The 21,468-nt window shown below is 39.8% G+C and overlaps 1 protein-coding gene across 1 annotated transcript; it reads right to left on the reverse strand.

The window, feature by feature from the left end:
• Positions 1-2,105: 2,105 nt before the first annotated feature.
• vti1b (vesicle transport through interaction with t-SNAREs 1B) lies at positions 2,106-17,237 on the reverse strand. The gene is made up of 6 exons (XM_034159608.1): positions 17,004-17,237; positions 16,858-16,916; positions 8,179-8,376; positions 5,870-6,043; positions 5,530-5,591; positions 2,106-2,694 (listed from the first exon to the last, which is right to left on the reverse strand). The coding sequence occupies exons 1-6, from the start codon at positions 17,098-17,100 to the stop codon at positions 2,601-2,603; spliced, it is 684 nt and encodes a 227-aa protein (XP_034015499.1). The 5' UTR covers positions 17,101-17,237; the 3' UTR covers positions 2,106-2,600.
• Positions 17,238-21,468: the final 4,231 nt, after the last annotated feature.

Consider the following 21,468-nt stretch of genomic DNA (forward strand, 5'->3'; position numbering starts at 1 on the left):
TAAAAAAAAAAGAAAAAAAGACCTGGACAAAAACGATGGTACCCCTTTAATGTTTTGTTGCACAATCTTTTGAGACAATCACTGCAATCAAGCAATTTCTGTACCACTCAATGAGACTTCTGCACCCGTCGATGGGTATTTTGATTCACTCCTCATGAGCAAACTGCTCCAGCTGTCTGTTTGAAGGGTGCCTTCTCCAATGTGCAAGTTTTCAGCTCCTTCCACAGATGTTCAGTAGGATTTAGAATAGATCAGTGCTCATAGACAGCCACTTTAGAATAATCCAATGTGTTATTCTTCAGCCTTCCTAGGTGGTGGTTTTATGCGTTTTGGGTAATTATCATGTTGGAGGACCAATGACCTACCACTGAGACCAAGCTTTGTGACATTGGGCAGCACATTTCACTCCAGAATGCCTTGATAGTCTTGAGATTTCATTGTACCCTGTGCAAATTCAAGACGCCCTGTACCAGATGCAGCAAAGCAGCCCCTGAACACACAGTTGTATGCAAAAGTTTGGGCACCCCTGATAATTTTCATGATTTTCCTTTATAAATCATTGGTTGTCTATTGGTTGTGCAATAATTATTTAAACAAAATTGGGCAGGTGCATAATTTTGTGACACATTCAGTAAGGAGAGGTGATAGTGGTTAAAGCATTGGTTCAAATCCCAGCCTGACCAGGAAATCACTACGGGCCCTTGGGCAAGGTCCTTAATCCCCTAGTTGCTCCCGGTGTGTAGTGAGGGCCTTGTGTGGCAGCACCCTGACATTGGGGTGAATGTGAGGCATTGTAAAGCGCTATATAAATGCAGTCCATTTACCATTTACATGGGGTGATCTGACACTGATGTACCTTGACCTTTCAGTTCACCTCTAATTTCTTGGGAAGCTGTTTTGGGCTTCGGGCTTTGGTAACCATTTGTATTGTCCATTACAGTACTTCAATTTGTCAATATTCCTCTTGTGGTCACATCTAGGAAAGTTGGCTACAATCCTGTGGACCAAAAACATCTGAATATGTGCAACTGTGGTCACAAGAACATCAAGCTGCTTGGAGAATGTCTTGTAGCCTTTAACATGGTTGTCGGTAATTGTCTTTCTAACCACCTGAGACGGCTCCCTCCTTGGCTTTCTGTGGTCCGTGTTCAGTGTGGTACACACCATGTACAGTGCATCCAGAAAGTATTCAGTTATTCACTTTTTCAACATTTTATGTTACAGCCTTATTACAAAATAGAGTAAATTATTTTTTTCCCCCCTCAAAATTCTACTTACAACACCCCATCGCGACTTGATTTTAAATTTTTTTTTTTATTTTGCAAATTTCTTAAAAATAAAAAGCTATGAAATCACATGTACATAAGTATTCACACCCTTTGTTCTACTTTGTTGATGCACTTTTGAAAGCAATTACAGCCTCAAGTCTTGAATATGATCCCACAAGCTTGGCGCACTTATTTTTGGGCAGTTTTTTTTTCCTATTTGTCTTTGCAGCACCTCTCAAGCTCCTTCAAGTTGAATGGGGAGCATCTATGCACAGCCATTTTTAGATCTCTCCAGAGGTATTCATGTCTGGGCTTTGGCTGGGCTACTCAACGACATTCACAGAGTTGTCCTTTGGCTTTGTGCTTAGGGTCATTGTCCTGCCGAAAGATGAACCGTCGCCACAGTCTGATGTCAAGAGTGCTCTGGAGCAGGTTTCAATCCAGGATGCCTCTGTACAATGCTGCATTCATCCTTCCCTCAATCCTAACTAGTCTCCCAGTTCCTACCACTAAAAAACATCAACACAGCTTGATGTTTGTGTGTTCCTCCAACCTGCAGATGGTGCCATTTTGAGGGTTGGGGTGGGCTTGACACTGTGCCTTAAGCTCAATCAATAACAAATTATTGGGCAGGAGTTGGCACATAACATAGGTCAAGGACATTCAAGTGGGCACAAAAATTTCCACAAATAAATTGCAGTTCTTTTTAATGTTAAATGTGCTATATACTGCATTTGTACTGCGTGTTTTTGGCTTCAAAACTTAACAAAAAAAAAAAAAAAGCTCAATACAATCTTTTGGTTATTGGACACGTTGACACTACAGATATAAAGTTGGTGACATTTCATGTACAATAGGTTTTATTACAATGATAATAGCACAAAACTATTGCGTTCTATATTAATAATAAAGTTTCTCAATCTGAACATGTTCAATCCTCCCCAAAAACCTTCTGAGTCATTGTAGTATGACTAATGTTTGAAAAGGGCAGACACAGGAGTATCCACCCTTTTGGGAGTGGGTGGATCATACTCAGACTTCAATAAACTTTACAGAAGGGGTAGGGGGAGCCGCTTGGGGGTCTGTACCAGTCCAAGAAAATCCCCCAGTGCAGTTTCCTTGCTACTAACAGTCTGATAACACAGTGCAAATTACAGATTCCTCAAGGAGTTTCCATGGAATAAAGTCCTCCACTCTCAGACTGAACCATCTCATTGTCCTTGTTTGCACTCGTAAAAAAAATGAGCTGAAAACAACAGTACAGCATTATTGCTATTGGCCAGTCAGCAGAGACTTTCCAGACTGTAGATGCTTTCAGATGGTCTGTTTTGTTCATTTTCTGAAGAACTTGATGTAAACAACACCACCCAGAATGGCCAACTCCATTAAAATAATAATAGCCAATAACAACTTGTTCGTCATCAGCCTGTAAAACAAAACAAACAAAAAACCAAAGTCAACAATGAGCAGACCAGAAGTTCTGGTCATTGCTACACTTTTTTTGCAAAAAATTCAGAGAGACCTCTAATCCCGTCATATGATAAATATTCATGGAATCTAATTTTAATATGTGTGTGTAATGACTGCCAAATCAAAACAAACAAAAAAGGGGCCAACACAGAAAAATATGGATTATAAAATATATCTTTCTTCCACTGGTCTGCTATTCATAAAGCATTATTTGCCTATATTTTTTATTGTACTTAATGTACAAGACTTTTACTTGCTTACATGCACAATTATGATATACTGTTTCAAGAACTATAAGGATTAAGGACAAAAAATAAAACAATAAATCCACAAATTCTGTGCATGCATATATATACACATATATACATATATATATACACATATACACACACATACATACCTCTCCATTATTAAACAATATATGTATCTAGATACATGGCCTGCGATACAACTGAAAAATTACACTTTTTATTAAGGAACGATACAATGAAGTTCTTTGTTTAATGTAGACATTCACTTTTCATAATAAATTACAGTTGTATGCAAAAGTTTGGGCACCCCTGATAATTTTCATGATTTTCCGTTATAAATCATTGGTTGTCTGGATCAGAAATTTCAGTTAAATATATCATATAGCAGACAAACAGATATCTGAGAAATTAAATAAAGTTTCTAGTGTTTACAGAAAGTGTGCAATAATTATTTAAACAAAATCATATCATCATCATGCATAAATTTGAGCACCCTTGTCATTTTATTGATTTGAATACATTTAGCACTAATTATTGGAACACAAAATTGGTTTGATAAGCTCATTGACCCTTGACCTCCTTACACAAGTGAATCCAATCATGAGAAAGGGTATTTAAGGTGGCCATTTGCAAATGCAAAGAGGGGAAACTCTTTGCATTTCTTCTAATGAGCGGCAACATGGGAGCCTCTAAACTCTCAAATGACCTGAAAACAAAGATTGTTCAACATCATGGTTTAGGGGAAGGATATAAAAATCTATCTCAGATATTTTAGCTGTCAGTTTCCACTGTGAGGAACATAGTGTAAAGAATTATTGCACACTTTCTGTAAATCCTATAAACTTCATTTCACTTCTCAAATATCACTGTGTTCGTCTGCTATATGATATATTTAACCGAAATTGCTGATCCCAGCAACCAATGACTTATAAAGGAAAATCGTAGAAATCATCAGGGGTGCCCAAACTTTTACATACAACTGTATAATAACCCAAAAGTGGCATTGCTGACTATACATATTTCACGAAAAAGGAGAACCTTTTTCAGGTTTTTACTACTGTGCTGTAAAACAATGGCACTGCCTCTGCTCGCCTTTTGTTCATCACTGGGGGTAGCACCATATGCAGTGGCAGAAAATGCAGCCCAGAAGAAGACACCACCTGTACAGGATAGCATAACTTTCCCGTCTGAACAGGTATAACAGTATGAATAAACTGTGAGCTAAACATGATGTTCAAACAGATGCAGTTATCCGTTATTCCAGTTATACCAGCTGAATGAGTTCTACTGCAGATTTGAAAGACAATAGGACAGCAGCCTTAGGGGGGATCCGGTGCTGATGGATCATGTGTCTGGGACGTACCTTCCCAGCGTCACGTGCCAGCATGCTTCAACACCTTCACATCATCCCCATCCCCAAAGAACTTCAGGACTTAATGACTACAGACCCGTCGCCCTGACCTCTGTGGTAATGAAGACCTTGAGCTCTTCGTCCTCACACACCTCAAGGCCATCTCTGACCCCCACCTGGATCCCCTGGAGTTCACCTACAGAGACAACAGGTCTGTAGACAATGCTTCCACTTCATCCTCCAGCATCTGGACTCCCCAGGAACCTACGCCAGAATTCTGTGTGTGGACTTCAGCTCTGCTTTCAATGTGATCATCCTGGCCCTGCTGCAGGACAGGCTCTCCCAGCTTGGCCTGTGACTCCACCTGTAGGTGGATCACTCACTTCCTGTCTAACAGGAGGCAGCACGTGACACTTGGAGGGTACGTCTCAGACACATGATCCATCAACACCGGATCCCCCTAAGGCTGTGTTTTTTTCTCCTCTACTCATCTCCATGTACACCAACAGCTGCACCTCCAGTCAATAGTCTGTGAAGCTCCTAAAGCTCGCAGACGATACAACCCCACTGGACTCATCTCTGATGGGGACGAGTCTGCTTACAGAGGAGAGATTGATCACCTGGTGTAGACAGAACAATCTGGAGCTTTATGCCCTCAAGAAGTGGAGATGGTTGTTGACTTCAGAAAGAACCCAGTCCTGGCTGTCCCCATCACCCTGTTTGACTCCACAGTCACCACTGTGGAGGCTGAGGTCCATCAGGACTAAAACAGCTTCTTTCCATCTGCAACTGGACTCATAAACAATGCAACTTACTCTGCCCCCTCCCCCACTGCACAGATTGGTCATCCCTGCACTGAAAGGTACTGTACATCTGTACCCCAATCACCTGTTTTTGCACTGTCCCATTCCACTACGTTTTATTTATTTAACAGTGAATATAGTTTTGTCTAGTTGACTCTTTTTCCTTCTTATAGAAGTGTTTTTCTTTTCTTATTGTTTATGTTTTGAGAGTTTGAAGCTGCAGGAGTGAGAACGAAACAAGATTAACTCAACTGATTTATAATATTAAAACCAAGCCATTGACTGGTTCATAATACATTTAGATTTATTCAGGGCCTGTCAATTTGGTCAATTGTCATACTGCTAGTATAGATATCAATTTCATCACTAAATAGCAAGCAACTTACCGCCGTGACATGGCACGAAGGATTTTTCGACTTCGACTGAGATTTTCTCCCGTATTAACCAGCTACACAGACAACAGAATTACAATAAAAAAAACAACATGACAACAAAAAAGACAGCATTAAACAGATTTAGACATTTCTCATTATTGTTCACACACTATAAATTCTACCTAATTAGGGAAAAAAACTAGATTTAACTTCTTGACTACTACTGAAAATTCTACATGACAAGAAAAAACTAAGAGTGACAAACACAATATTTATCCTGACATGATTCACACTGATGCAGCCTCATGATTTCACTGCATAAAACAGCAACCTGCATTTCTTCACAACTCACTCTATTTCTGGAGCGATCCAGCTGTTCTCGCTGCTCTCCCAGTTCCTCTATAATGTCAGTGCCGATCTGCTCTGTTTCAGCGGCGATGCGCTGGCTTCGCTCGATGCTCTGACTGGCACTGTTCAGAGACTCGGTACCCTGAAGTAACAGAGCTCGTTGGGACTGCAAGTGCGTCTGAATGGATGAGCCAAAAATGACAGAAAATGACCAGGTTAAATTGATTTATGAGTGACAACGTCAAGAAGCAGCCGTTACACACAAAAACCCACCTATGGATGCTAGTTTTCTTTTCAGCAAATACAATTATCATGTTGAATACATTCCAGGCAGTATTAGCTGTGACAGGTATGTGGCGTTTTACATCACCTTACTTAAAGTTATTGGACGACTTTTATGGAATAGTGCAGCAGATAACTGAAACAATCATGCAAATGGTGATAAAAGCATCAAATTTGGCAGAAATACTCCTTAGACACTCCTCTTTTGAAAAAACAATTGCCCACTTGACTTTTCAATCAGTGGTCAGGTAGGGGTCAATTGAAGAATTACACAGAGGTCAAAATTAAAAGCGGCTCCAATCATATTGAAAAATATTCCACATTATTTGCCTGATCATAAAGATTCCAAAAAGGTATAGTTTGGACTATCTGTGACTGAATTCTATGGAGTTACAGGATAAAAACAACAAGAATGGTGACAAAGCACAGTTTCATTTTGTACAGGGGTCAAAAGTTAAAATTGCTCCAATTTTGGTAAAAAGTGATGCAAATTATTGGCTGAGCTAATACGATTAATAAATGGAATAGTTTTGACAGTGTTGAATGCTTGGTCTCCAAAGTAAAGGTCAAACAAGGTCTACGTCTATTGGATTCTATGACGTGACATATGTTACCCCATAACGTGATAAGTAAGGATGACACATGGTCCACACTATTCCTTTTTAAAACAGTGTTAACTCAACTAGTAATTTGCATCACTTTTTACCAAAATTGGAGCAACTTTAACTTTTCACCCCTGTATAAACCGACACTGACCTTTACCACCATTCTTGCTGTTTTTATCCCATAACTCCAAAGAATTCAGTTACAGACTGTCCAAACCATACCTTTTTGGAATCTTTATGATCAGGCAAATAATGTGGCATAGGTTTCAATATGACTAAGCATCTTTTAATTTTGATTCCTGTGTAATTCTTCAATTGACCCCTATCTGAACGCCAACTGAAAATTCAAGTGGCCAATCGGTTTTTTCAAAAGAGGATTGTCTGAGGACTATTTCTGACGAACTTGATGCTTTTATCACCATTTGCAGGATTCCGCTCTAAATATTCTCTTATCTGCAGCACTAGAAGCCCCGGAACAACATAATGTTTTAAAATAGAATTTTTCCCTCGATAAAATTATGTATACTTACTAATGCACAGAATACAACTCCTTGCAAACTTAAGGAATCGTCACATGTAGATGATCTTCACGCAACCTTTATCCATTGTACCAAATAAACAAATCACACATACGACACAAAACTTTTTTTGTTCAATAGCTGAACATTCTGCCTCTATGAAACACACCTTTTCAATTAATTGCACTGTTTTATCCAGATCAAGTAGAAGAAAGAAAATTAATCAGTCATCAAATTAAATAAATAAATCATGTCCTGCTCCATAATGGCCTGAACCCTTTGAGGCATGGACATCACTAATGAAAGCAATATACTCCATTAAGCTGGTTCCAGCTTTCTTCAAAGGTAACTATCAGAAAACATTTGCAGAAGGGCTCCTAGCCATAGTCCATATACCATAATTCTCTAAGGCTCAGATCTGTGTGTCTGTTATGTTTGTTTGGTAGCTAGTTAATGAAACAGAGAAAAACTCAAAAGCCACACATACCGGTAGTTAGACTGTCATTTTTCCAGGCAGCAGAAACATTTTTTTCTAAGCAAAATTGTAATTATGCTTTTATAAAATTCATAAGAAATCCCATTTCTCACAATGGAGACAGTCAGCTTGTGCTAACGCTACCCCATTAGCATTGCATTATGTGACACCATAGCATTGACATGAGCGAGTTTTCATGCTCGTTAGACAATTAGCACTGTGTTATGTGACACCCGTTAGGCACCTGTGATGCTAGTGAGTTTTCATTGTAATGTTAGCCCATGATCAGCATCGCAATTCATTTTTTCATCTGAATAAATTTGAATCGTCACACATTTATCAATTTTATACCGATTCGTGATGTGTTGTTACATCCCCAACTGTATATAATGTTTTCTTTCAGTGACCAAACACTAAACAGCCTCACACTCACACGTTGTTGATTTTCTGCGGAAGAGATGCCTGGTTGTCTTCGTTCTCCTGGCTGGGGTGAGAGCCCAAAGCTGGGAGGAGAATTTTTCATGTCCCTCTGCAGCTTGCCCAGATCACGGCGATATAGGCGCAGCTTCGTACTCATTGCATTGCGGAAGGAGGCAGGGGCAACACGTAGCTCCTCTTCCATTCCTTTTAACTGGAGACAAACCAGAAGAGTTTGTGTAATTACAGAGTAAAAGAATCTGATCTTTTTCTTTCTGCCTCATTTCCCCAAAGCATTTTAAGAATAAAATGTTCTAATCTCACAGGCTTACAAATTGGACAAGTATCACCTTAACTGGATAAATTCTTTGAATTCAAGAGGAGACTTTTGTCGTACACATGTTCACATTTCATAATACGTTTTTCCTCCTCGGTTTGTTTTTTAAACAGATTAATATTTTTAGTGTTTTGTTAGTTTGCATTTGGGACCATAAGTGTTTGCATAGTGATGCAATTTTTGTAAATTTGACTCTGTACAACACTGCAATGGAGCTGATGTTAAATGTTGCCCATGTTTTTTTTTTCCCTTACCACTGTTGCCAAAGTGCTTGTTCATGCAGTAAGTGTGGGCATCAAGAGCCAAGATGGTACAGGTTTTCTTCACTAACAATCACCTCAGCAAGTGAGTCCACAAACTCGCTACACTGTCAGAAAGTTGAAGCTGATGCATCCTCACACTGCAAGTGATACTCCTCATCTGAATGTCCCCAATTAAAGCAACCCTAATCCCAACACTCTCCCTTCGCCCTCATCCCTCTTCCCCCTCATTTTGCATGTTCACATGAAGTGTTACATATACTTATCTGTGAAACGCCTATGGTGCTGCAATAATTCTTATAGTTACTTTTAAAATCTGGTGAGAGAACAGCATTGCCAGTAAACTATTTCACAAGGCAGTTAGTTATGTTGTTACTAAAACTGAATTTTAGACAGACCCAACAAGTCTCCAAGAAATGGGATAATTATAAACTACATATAAGGTAATCACAGAGTAATGTGGCAAAACGATGCATAAAAAAGTGGTTTAATACAGATAAAACATGCTTCTCCTGCACCAAAGTAATAGTGTTGTTATGACTAATAATATTTAGTTGCGTGTGTGACTGGCGGGGTGGTGGCCAAATGGTTAGTGCGCTTGCTTTCAGTGTGGAAGGCTCCCGGTTCAAACCACACCCCTGCTATATTTCTCTATGTAATGTGGAGTTGCATCAGGTTTCAAACTTGTGCTAAGTCAACATGCAGATTCATGTTGGAACTGCTGCGGTGACGCCAAGTGAAAACAAGCCGAAGGAACTTACTAGTTGTGCATGTGACTGAAAGTGGACATGGACCTGAAAGTTGATCAGTCACAGCTGCCACCTGGCATGTTAGGAACATTTCAGTTTCAGGGATTTGCAGGATGCACATGCAGGATTCTGGTTAGAGCAGTTTTGTTCCTTTGTTTTTTTAAACCTAGGCGTAGCTATGCACGGGTGTTCCTGTGTACCTGAGTCAGGCAGGTTGTTCTTTCTTAATTTTGCTTTTACGCTTTCTTTTTTCAGGACATCAATAAACCTGAGCCTGACTCAGGAACTGGTCCCCTGAACCAAGACTATGGACTGTCCACAGCCATGCAAGCACCTACAGCAGGTGCCTGTCCCTCCAGTGACCTCTAACCCCACAAGCCTGCCCTCTTCAAACAGAAAAAGCAAAAAAATTCCACTGCTGGATTTCCTTCCAGAGAAATCCATAAATGTTCAAAAGTGGCACAAAGACAGTGAGGCCAAAACCGAACAATTCCCAGGGCTTTTCAAGCAGTTAATCTATCAGGACAAAAATAACTACTTGAAACAAGCTAATGCAGTAATTTCTCCATTTCATACTGTGGTTTTGTTTGGATCACGCTGGATTGCAAGTGTTAACATTGTGCTCACTAATATTAATATGTATGTGCATATTTTTTAATACTAGCGCGTTGTATGTGGGGATCCACGGGGTCTAGATTAGATAGTGTTTATAAAATGTGCATCTGATAATTTTCAAGGGTGGTAATAAATTAGGCAAAGTTTCTATAACAAGTTGAAATGGTGTGCGAGTCCAGAATGTTTTTAGAACCTTAGACCTCAACATTTTTTTAGAAGAACTTAACACTTTTATTTAATGTTTAATTTTTTTTTTTTTTTGTTAATTTACTGTCTTAATGGTATTTATAAATCGTTTAGGTTCTTGTTTTCTTGTTATAATATACACATTATTATTATTATTATTTTATTACCTGATTTTTTTTGGGGGGGGGGAATTCTGGGAAGGACACAGTGACAGCCAGACAGAGTAGAGAGGCACCGTGACATCACTGGCTGGTCTCTATCTGGCCACTAATCCAACATGGAGGACTCCACTCTGAAATCACTGCGTTTCTGTGTAAATCTAACATGTTTCTCATACAACCCCAATTCCAATGAAGTTGGGACGTTGTGTAAAATGTACATAAAAACAGAATACGATTTGCAAATCCTCTTCAACCTATATTCAATTGAATACACCACAAAGACAAGATATTTAATGTTCAAACTGATAAACTTTATTGTTTTTGTGCAAATTTTTGCTCATTTTGAAATGGATGCCTGCAACACATTTCAAAAAACCTGGGACAGTGGTATGTTTACAAGTGTGTTACATCACCTTTCCTTCTAACAACACTCAATAAGCGATGCTGCTTTTATACCCAATCATGACACTCACAATTAGTGTTCTCAGTTCCCAAGTGCTTATTGAGTGTTGTTAGAAGGAAAGGTGATGTAAAACAGTGGCAACCATACCACTGTCCCAGCTTTTATGAAACGTGTTGCAGGCATCCATTTCAAAATGAGCAAATATTTGCACAAAACAATAAAGTCTATCAGTCTGAACATTAAATATCTTGTCTTTGTGGTGTATTCAATTGAATATAGGTTGTATATTCTGTAAAAGCAATGACAAATAAACACTTTTAAAGCTGAAAACACTGCTTATGAAACCATATACTACCTCAAGAGTGATTTACAAGACATCTCACGGACGACAGCATGAACGCGCATCGCACGTAGTCAAAGTTAATTTCAGGTCTTTTCAAAAGCTCATGTATGTGCTCACACACCCTCCTGTTGTGTGTTGGGGGGGTTTGGCTGGATGTTTTTGTGTTGTTTTCTTTTCTTTGCTCTCCAGGTGGTATGCAAACTGGTTTTTGTCTGTGGAGAAGGTGCTGGCAGAAGAATCTTTCACCCTCATCATTATTGGCTGCACTTGTGGAGGATGTTCATGTGCAGGCCTAATGACTCGCAGCACCTGTGGATGATGCTCACGTGCAGACTTAAAGACTTTCAGCTGAAGCAGATAACGAGATGGCATTCTGCATTTAAGCCATGAGTGATTCAAGCAGAATTGCCGGGAACTCGACCTTGACGTTCGTTTGTGAGACGCTGAGGACCACACCTGGGTTTGACACATCGTGCCTGTGAAGGAGGACGGGTGAGGGACACATGCTGTCAGCACACATCAGAGGTGAATGATTGTCTGAATAAGTGTTAATAGTAATTTGGTATTTTGTTACGCAGTATATTTGAACATTGATGAGAATTGTGCAGCTCGCTTCTCACGGCCGTGGCGTGCGGACTGATGATCCTCCACCTGTTGTGAGAAGCTGCTCATTTACATAAAGCTTAAATTCAGACATGAATGTGTTGCTGATAGTGTGTGCCTTTAAAGGATATTAGTTGTAGCTGTTGACTTACCTCACCTCTTCTATCCTTCACAGAGTCAGTTTGTCATGTCCACCTGGGGGGTGTTTGGCGGTGAATTTGAGTCCAGAAGCGCCGGGCTTCGATCCCTTTGGGCGCTGGAGAGCGCGCCGTCCTTCACTCCGCCAGACAAACCATATATTATGTTGTACACAATTATTGCACAGAAAGGGAAATAAATGTTTTGTTTTTGGAACCGCTTTCTGGTTATTTAGCGCTGGGTTCAGTCAGACACAGGTCCGCTCCTCAACCTGCGTCGGCACATAACACCCTCCTGCAGATGCAGAAAATATGAATAAAATATTGTTTATGACTGAGTTTATTCTGCAACATCAATATAAATATCCAGAAGTGACTATATCAATGATACACTGATAGAGAGACTGATAGAGTAAAGCATAAACACTTATTTCCATTATGGTCCTTGTGAAATTATCATGTGACAAAATAGAGGGGCATGATTGAACATGTACAAATTCTAAATAAGACAATAGGATCTTAATAACTAATGTAAATAATAAATGCATTATATATATACGAGGGCTGTTAGAAAAGTATCGAACCTTTTTATTTTTTTCAAAAACCATATGGATTTGAACCACGTGTGATTGCATCAGCCAAGCTTGAACCTTCGTGCGCATGTGTGAGTTTTTTCACGCCTGTCAGTTGCGTCATTCGACTGTCAGCAGGCTTTGTGTGAGCACTGGTCCACCCTCTCGTCCTTCTTTATTGCGAATAAATGTCTGAACGATTTGGAGCTTTGCTGCATCAATTTTTTTTCCAGAAACTGTGAGAGACCTCCAGGTGGACACCATTCGGAAAATTCAGATGGCTTTCAGGGATGATTTTAGGGGGATTACACAGATTAAGGAGTGATCCAGCCGGTTTAAAGACCGCCCACAGCTGCTGAGAGCGTGCTGCGCTCCGAGCGCCGATCGACAGGCTGAAACCCCGCTGAAACAACCAGATCATTTCCAACGTGAAGGCATTGTTGATCCGGGACGTCGTCTGACTTTCACAAAAAGGCAGAAGGTGTGGACATCAAGACTTTTTCGGCACATTCCACTGTTGCAGGAGTTTTTTTCATGGAAAGAAAAGCGAAGGGACGCGCCACAGAGCTGTTCATTATGCGGCACAAAACCACCTCCGTGTTGGTCTCACAGGACGGCTTTGAGATGGCTTTCAGGCGGCTTCCGGTTGCTTTTCAGTCGTGTGATTATCCGAGAAATTGAGCATGAGCTGGACATGCCAGAACATGTCCTGTGAGGCTTCATCACGGCGTTGCTTTGCGTCATGCGGCTCCACCGCGACGCGCGGAACTCCTCCGCACGTCTGTCTCAGTGTGCTGAAAAACTGCTGATGTCCACGTCTTCCGCAATTCCTGTGCTAGTCAGACAACATACTGGATCAAGACAGCGTCCAGTTTAGAAATGAACGGCACATTCCACTGTTACAGGAGTTTTTGTCATGGAAAGTGGAGCGGAGTTCCGCGTGTCATGGTGGAGCTGCATGGCGCAAAGCAACGCCATGATGAAGCCTCACAGGACATGTTGGGGCATGTCCAGCTCATGCTCAATTTCTCGGATAATCACACGACTGAAAAGCAACCGGAAGCCGCCTGAAAGCCATCTCAAAGCCGTCCTGTGAGACCAACACGGAGGTGGTTTTGTGCCGCATAATGAACAGCTCTGTGGCGCGTCCCTTCGCTTTTCTAAATCATCACACAATGTTGCAAAAGATGTTGGTTGTTCACAGTCAGCTGTGTCTAAACTCTGGACCAAATACAAACAACACGGGAAGGTTGTTAAAGGCAAACATACTGGTAGACCAAGGAAGACATCAAAGCGTCAAGACAGAAAACTTAAAGCAATATGTCTCAAAAATCGAAAATGCACAACAAAACAAATGAGGAACGAATGGGAGGAAACTGGAGTCAACGTCTGTGACCAAACTATAAGAAACTGCCTAAAGGAAATAGGATTTACAAACAGAAAAGCTAAACGAAAGCCATCATTAACACCTAAACAGAAAAAAACAAGGTTATAATGGGCTAAGGAAAAGCAATCGTGGACTGTGGATGACTGGATGAAAGTCATATTCAGTGATGACTCTCAAATCTGCACTGGGCAAGGTGATGATGCTGGAACTTTTGTTTGGTGCCGTTCCAATGAGATTTATAAAGATGACTGCCTGAAAAGAACATGTAAATTTCCACAGTCATTGATGATATGGGGCTGCATGTCAGGTAAAGGCACTGGGGAGATGGCTGTCATTACATCATCAATAAATGCACAAGTTTACGTTGATATTTTGGACACTTTTCTTATTCCATCAATTGAAAGGATGTTTGGGGATGATGAAATCATTTTTCAAGATGATAATGCATCTTTCCATAGAGCAAAAACTGAAAACATTCCTTGCAAAAAGACACATAGGGTCAATGTCATGGCCTGCAAATAGTCCGGATCATAATCCAATTGAAAATCTTTGGTGGAAGTTGAAGAAAATGGTCCATGACAAGGCTCCAACCTGCAAAGCTGATCTGGCAACAGCAACCAGAAAAAGTTGGAGCCAGATTGATGAAGAGTACTGTTTGTCACTCACTAAGTCCATGCCTCAGAGACTGCAAGCTGTTATAAAAGCCAGAGGTGGTGCAACAAAATACTAGTGATGTGTTGGAGCGTTCTTTTGTTTTTCATGATTCCATAATTTTTTCCTCAGAATTGAGTGATTCCATATTTTTTTTCCCTCTGCTTGGTCTAAAAAAGTAACCGTTAGTGACTGCCACAATTTTTTCCTGATTTCTTATAGTGTTTCTTAAAGCCAGAAAGTTGCCATTTGAAATGACTTTAGTTTTGTGTCATGTCTGTGATCTGCTTTTTTTCTACAAAATTAAACAACTGAATGAACATCCTCCGAGGCCGGTGATTCCATAATTTTTGCCAGGGGTTGTATAGTGTAGAATATGTGGCCTGTTTTACATGGGAATTGCACAATAATTCTGACATGCTGCTCATTACAACTGTGTTGCTTTTCATTTTATTTTATGTTATTCTTGCCATTATTTATATTCCTTACTCTAGCTTTAGTTTATATAACCCCTGGGATTTTTTGAAACCTAATTTCATATCATGTCATGTGGAACCATATATGGGATGACAATAAAGAATTCTTGAATCTTTGTGAAGTTTTAATAAACACTGTGCTCGTATATTCAAGTGGAATGTGTGACAATATGTAGACAAAGGTGTTCGTGATACATGCGTGTTAGGATCAGTACAACCCACACAAGACTCAAACCACCATTATGAAAATGAGCGGCATCACGGCATGACGTCAGCGATAACACCAGTAAGTGATGTCACATCTCTTAGGGGAAGATTTCAATTATTATTGTTACCCCATTTGAAGCATGCACTGGGGCGGTTTGCAGCCGAGTGTGAAGCGTCCGAGATGAAAATGAGCACCTCCAAATCTGAGGCCATAGTTCTCGACCGGAAAAAGGTGCCTTGCCCTCTTCAGGTCGGTGGAGTGTCCTTACCTCAAGTAGAGGAGTTTAAGTATCTCGGGGTCTTGTTCACAAGTGAGGAACAGATGGAGCGTGAGACTGACAGATGGATCGGTGCAGCATCTGCAGTAATGCGGTCACTGTATCAGACCGTCGTGGTGAAGAGAGAGCTGAGCAGGAGGGCAAAGCTTTCGATTTACCAATCGATGTACGTTCCGACCCTCACCTATGGTCATGAGATTTGGCTCATGACCGAAAGAACAAGAACAAGTGGCCGAGAAGCGTTTCCCCTGCAGGGTGAATGGGCGCTCCCTTAGAGATAGGGTGAGGAGCTCGGAGTCGAGCCGCTGCTCCTCCACATCGAAAGGAGCCAGCTGAGGTGGCTCGGGCATCTCTTCCGGATGCCCCCTGGACACCTCGCTGGAGAGGTGTTCCGGGCACGTCCCATCAGGAGGAGGCCCCGGGGAAGACCCAGGACATGCTGGAGGGACTACGTGTCTCAGCTGGCTTGGAAACACCTCGGGGTTCCCCCGGAGGAGCTGGGGGAAGTGTGTGTGGATCGTGAGGTCTGGGCGGCTTTGCTTGAGCTGCTGCCCCCGCAACCCGACCCTGGCTGAAGCGGAAGAAGATAAAAAATTAAAATAAATTGTTACCCCAATCCTGAAGGACCCTACCAGCCCAAAAGCTCTCTAAAATGAGACCCAGAGACTCAGAGACACGAATGTAACTACAAATTCAATACTTTCACCACATAGAGACAGTTCTTAGTCTAGATCTAAGACAAACGCAAAACAAGACACATTTCCTCACCAAGCTTGCAGGGGTGCCGAAAAGCAGAAAATAAGGAGACGGATTCTAGGGGCCCATGACTGACAGGGGCGCAGAGATGCACCTAACACAATTATAATACTGACAAAATAATTTGGCCTAGTAAGATTTCTTTTCATGTGGCCCAAAATCCCTGGCGGCACCCCTGCAAGCTTGTCAAATGCTGCAATCAGTGTATCTATCAATTCTGCAAGATCTGTACACCTTTCTTCACAAGAGGAAGGAGCTCATCCATAAAACCACCTGCTGAGGGGATTAGTGCCAAAGAAAACCTGCACCATCTCGGCCCTTCACTGTTGCCCACCGCCAGTGTCACCTACTAACAGCGAATATACACATCTGACACAGTACGTGACACCGGCTACTCCAGACCTGACTTTGAGGTCAATTTTTATTATGATTTGGTGCTGTATAAATTAACTATATTGAAGTCAGTATCTTAAATGTAATTAAGGGATAAAAGCAGAGCAGGTCTGTTCTACTGTAAATGACTGTAACTAAAACTTGAGATGTTTGTCATCTTGTATGAAGTACAACAGCTCACCACTTCTTCAGCCTCCCCCTGCCTTTCATCAAAGACTCTCACCAGCTTCTTTCTGTCCTCTGTGGGTGTGACAATAGCGGATTGAGTGTGGCCTGCAGACATTATTAAAGTGAAATAAAGTGTTAAAACAGTAAAAAGGTCTTTACCTCCGTAACACTGCAGACCTTTCTCTGGTATTAGCTTGAGCTCATCATACAGCGATTTGTACATTTCGTGCAACTTTTCAAATTCTTCCGATGACATTTTAAACTGATTGTAGACCAGCTGTATTTTATCTAAAAAAAAAGGGAAAATATAATTTAGTTTTCCCTGTAAATGATGTCAGAAGCTAAACTGGTTTTGTGTCGATAATCAGCTCCGCGAGACGCTTCCGCATGACGTCTCTCGTGACCAAGTGCAACTATTTCAATTCGATATATTAATATTTCGCCATATTTTCTACTATCACATAATTTACACGCGTTCAAATCATAGATTGTAGGTTCAAATACATCTAATTAATATGAAAAAATGTTAAAAACTCTTTAAATCTAACTTTAATGTATATTTTATACAGGCACAATGTAGGCAGCTTTCAGGGGGACCTTCTGGTAAATGTAGTTTTAATGTTTGGTGACCTAAGAGTCTGTGAGACGTTTTATGATCATCCGTTATCCTTCGATCAAAAATTTATTCAGTTCAGTGTGGAGGAAAACGCGGCAGTATGTCATTGTTCTGTCTTCTGTGTTCTTATAAAATTAAAAACTGACGTGTTCCAGTTTTCATCTTGCCAGGGGCGTTTCTAAACTCAAGCAGCCTAGGCGGTCACCTAGGGCTCCAACTGTATGGCTGCACCAATATTATATATATATGTATACAAACAGATGGATAGATAGATAGACAGAGCGCCGGAATGACCACAAATACTAATGCTTAAGGGAGAAAATAAATAAATAAATAAATAAATATATATATATATATATATATATATATATATATATATATATATATATATATATATATATATATATAAACCTATCAAACAAAGGAACCAAAAAAACCCCCCCAAAAAATTAATTCATTTTCTATACCTGTACACACACACACACACACACATATATATATATATATATATATATATATATATATATATATATATATATATATATATATATATATATATATATATATATATATACGAGGGCTGTCCATAAAGTATAGGTCCTTTTTAGTTTTTTTCAAAAACTATATGGATTTCATTCATATGTTTTTACGTCAGACATGCTTGCACCCTCGTACGCATGCGTGAGTTTTTCCACGCCTGTCTGTGACGTCATTCGCCTGTGAGCACTCCTTGTGGGAGGAGTCGTCCAGCCCCTCGTCGGAATTCCTTTGTCTGAGAAGTTGCTGAGAGACTGGCGCTTTGTTTGATCAAAATTTTTTCTAAACCTGTGAGACACATCGCTGCAATCCGCCCGCACGTCTTTCATTAAAAAAATCTCCTTTAAAAGTGGAATATCCGGATAAAATGCTGAAACCGACTTCTTCTGAAACTTCTCTGTTCTCTCACGACGTCCTGGATCAACAGAGCCTGAAATGTGGAGGTTTTCAGCTTGAAACAGGCTGATGACGCCGCCTGAGAGCGCTGAGCGACGTCCCGCTCTGTGGGAAGTCCTTAAAGCGACAGAATCACCTCAAAATCTCTCATCAGCTGTTAAAATTTTCACTGAAGACCAGCTTAATTTTTCGAACCGTGTCCACTTCGATGTGTCTCACAGGTTTAGAAAAAATTTTGATCAAACAAAGCGCCAGTCTCTCAGCAACTTCTCAGACAAAGGAATTCCGACGAGGGGCTGGACGACTCCTCCCACAAGGAGTGCTCACAGGCGAATGACGTCACCGATAGGCGTGGAAAAACTCACGCATGCGCACGAGGGTTCAAGCATGTCTGACGTAAAAACATATGAATGAAATCCATATAGTTTTTGAAAAAAATAAAAAGGACCTATACTTTATTGACAGCCCTCGTATATATATATATATATATATATATATGTGTGTGTGTGTGTGTGTGTGTGTGTGTGTGTGTGTGTGTGTGTGTGTGTGTGAACTGGCCTTGTACAACTGAAAATGATATTGTTAACTTTATCATGTATATAATTATTAAAAAATGCTGCTATAAAACAATTTGAAAATCAATCATCATGCAGGTACATGGACAAAAAATGTGGGGAAATTTTATGATGAATTGATTTGTACTTAATGGAATGTTTAAAATCTATGTACAATGGAATGGGGTATTGTTTTGATTTTAGCATAGTGAATTATTAAAATATTATACTGAAAGAATATTAAAAACAGATGTATATATTAAAAAAAAAAAAAACATTCCCATTGAAACAGTCTTGTTTCAATGGTTTCAGTATACAGTAACGTGTGTTTATGAGGTGCACATGAATGCACCATAAAGTTCCCACATGACAAAATAGGTGCCAAAATGATTCATTGGTAACATTTTAAGAGAGCAAAGTCAAGATGTCATCGAGCAAGACACATACAAAACAAACATTTCTAAAATGGACTTGGTGGAAGAAGCCATCAGGAAAGGTAAGGGGGCAAGAACCCTTTGGCTCAGAGCGGGTGCTGCTCATGGTATCGTCCTCTGACCAATCAGATTGAATACATTCATAAATTGCTTTACTTTTGTCCACAGAAAGCCTAAATACCAGATAGATTAAAAGGATGAAAGACGAAACAAAATGAATAGCAAATAGGAAAAGGAAATGCAGAAACCATTTACATATGTAATTACAATATATATTTTAATTAGAATATGTGAATTCAGGTATTTATTTCTCTTTATTTATTACATTTCTGTCTTGTAAACTCTTTTCATAATTAATATTTGTATTGCCCACTGAAATGTCAAATAATTTGGGCTATTTATTTATAGATTAATTTGCAAGCAAATTTATTAATGGATATTTTCTTCCAATTAGCAATTCATTAAACGATTTATGACTGTCAGTGGCACGTGGTCTTTTACATAATGACCCCAGCATGAATCCAACCTCAAAAGTACATCGCGCGGGTCTCCACGTGTCAGGATTGCGAATTGAGAAAGTAAATAAAGAAAAACGTAAACTTTATTATTTTGTTTAGGTTTCCTTGTAAAGGAAATATAATAATAATAATAATATATATATATATATATATATATATATATATATATATATATATATATATATATATATATATATATATATATATACACACAAGGGCGTAGGTTTGGTCTCAGCTTTGGTAGGGACAATACCACCACCCCCCGGCCCCCCTGCCCACCACCATCACCCCCTAACCCACTCATACCATTAGATGCACAAGTACAGCATAATACATAACATATGACGACATAATGCTGAATAATTTAACACTTTATTTACAATATTAAGCGTGTAGGCAAACAAACAAATAGCTTAAATAACAAAATTGCACCCAAAATCACGAATCTATTCGATAGGCCTACACCTGAGAGAACAAGACAACAACAAAATACTTGTGGAGCTAACAAAAAAAAAAAAAAGTTTTTGCAACCAAGATGTATAATTTATTCTCTTCATCAATAATGCAGTTGTAGGTATCTGGCAACCTAATTTAAAAAAAAGGGATTTCCAATGATATATATGGTGTATTACGGTAAACGAAGCCTGTGATGTCATAACGCAGAGGAAAAATACGGAAGTTTCACACTAATGCGCCGCTGATTCTCATTACCGTAAGTTCTCATGTAAGCCCTCACTCTGAAAAATTTCAACACTGACAGCAAGCCAAGAACCCGTGCTTTCCAACAGTGTGCTATATGTTGCATATATTACGGTAAAGTGCGTTCGGTGACTTTTGAAACGAGGGAAAAGTATGAAAAAGAGCGCAAAAGTGACAAAAAAGTACAGACAGCAAACATAAATGTAGTAATTTTTGAGGAAAAGGCAGGGTGTTAGTGTCATTTGTGAAAGTGTGTGTGGGTGTGCAGTTTATTTTAAGTGTGGCGCACAGCATTGTTCGCAACCCCTCCCCCCCGCCCTTCTTGTTTTTCTGCACCGGAGCAGTGTTGCCAGATATGAAATATGAAACTATCGTACCAAAACCTCAAAATTATCGTATTTTGGGAGAAATGATCGTACACAAACAAAACGCATACAACGTAGCTATTTTAGTGTTTTTTTTTTTTAAGTTCCAAAGAATTTTATGTCACATTGTTAAACAGTAATTATAGTAATGGGAAATCTAGAACGCACTACTAGAAAGATTTTTTTTTTTCTGTGAAGGGACACAAACGTGTTAATTACAAGACTAGAAATAGTCGAATTCAACCTCGAGGTCGCTGTCGTCATCTGATGCCATGGACACTTGTGCAGATTTTGTTGAACACAGAAAAAATGTTGACACCTCCATAAGGAACTTGAACTTTTTTTATTTTTCTTGTATATCTCTTTGCTCTTGTGTTTTGTTCGTTTGTTGTTGCATTTGTTGAAATAAAGTTTTTTTAAAAAAAAAGGATGTTGGTTGGGGAATCTTCCTGTCACGGCACAGATTGGATGGAACTCATTACTTTGTATGGAGAGGGGGCGGGCT

This window comes from Thalassophryne amazonica, chromosome 19 (genome assembly GCF_902500255.1).
Source record: "Thalassophryne amazonica chromosome 19, fThaAma1.1, whole genome shotgun sequence".
In the NCBI taxonomy this organism is placed as follows: Eukaryota; Metazoa; Chordata; class Actinopteri; order Batrachoidiformes; family Batrachoididae; genus Thalassophryne; species Thalassophryne amazonica.

What these genes read in the sequence shown, in the direction of transcription:
- vti1b (XM_034159608.1), bottom strand. Translation starts at nt 17,100, where the DNA reads ATGTCATCGGAAGAATTTGAAAAGTTGCACGAAATGTACAAATCGCTG. An exon ending in AGGGGGAGGCTGAAGAAGTG is followed by an intron (nt 8,377 to 16,857) that starts GTGAGCTGTTGT and finishes GTTTGTCTCCAG; the next exon opens with TTAAAAGGAATGGAAGAGGA. An exon ending in CTTCGTGCCATGTCACGGCG is followed by an intron (nt 2,695 to 5,529) that starts GTAAGTTGCTTG and finishes TTTGTTTTACAG; the next exon opens with GCTGATGACGAACAAGTTGT.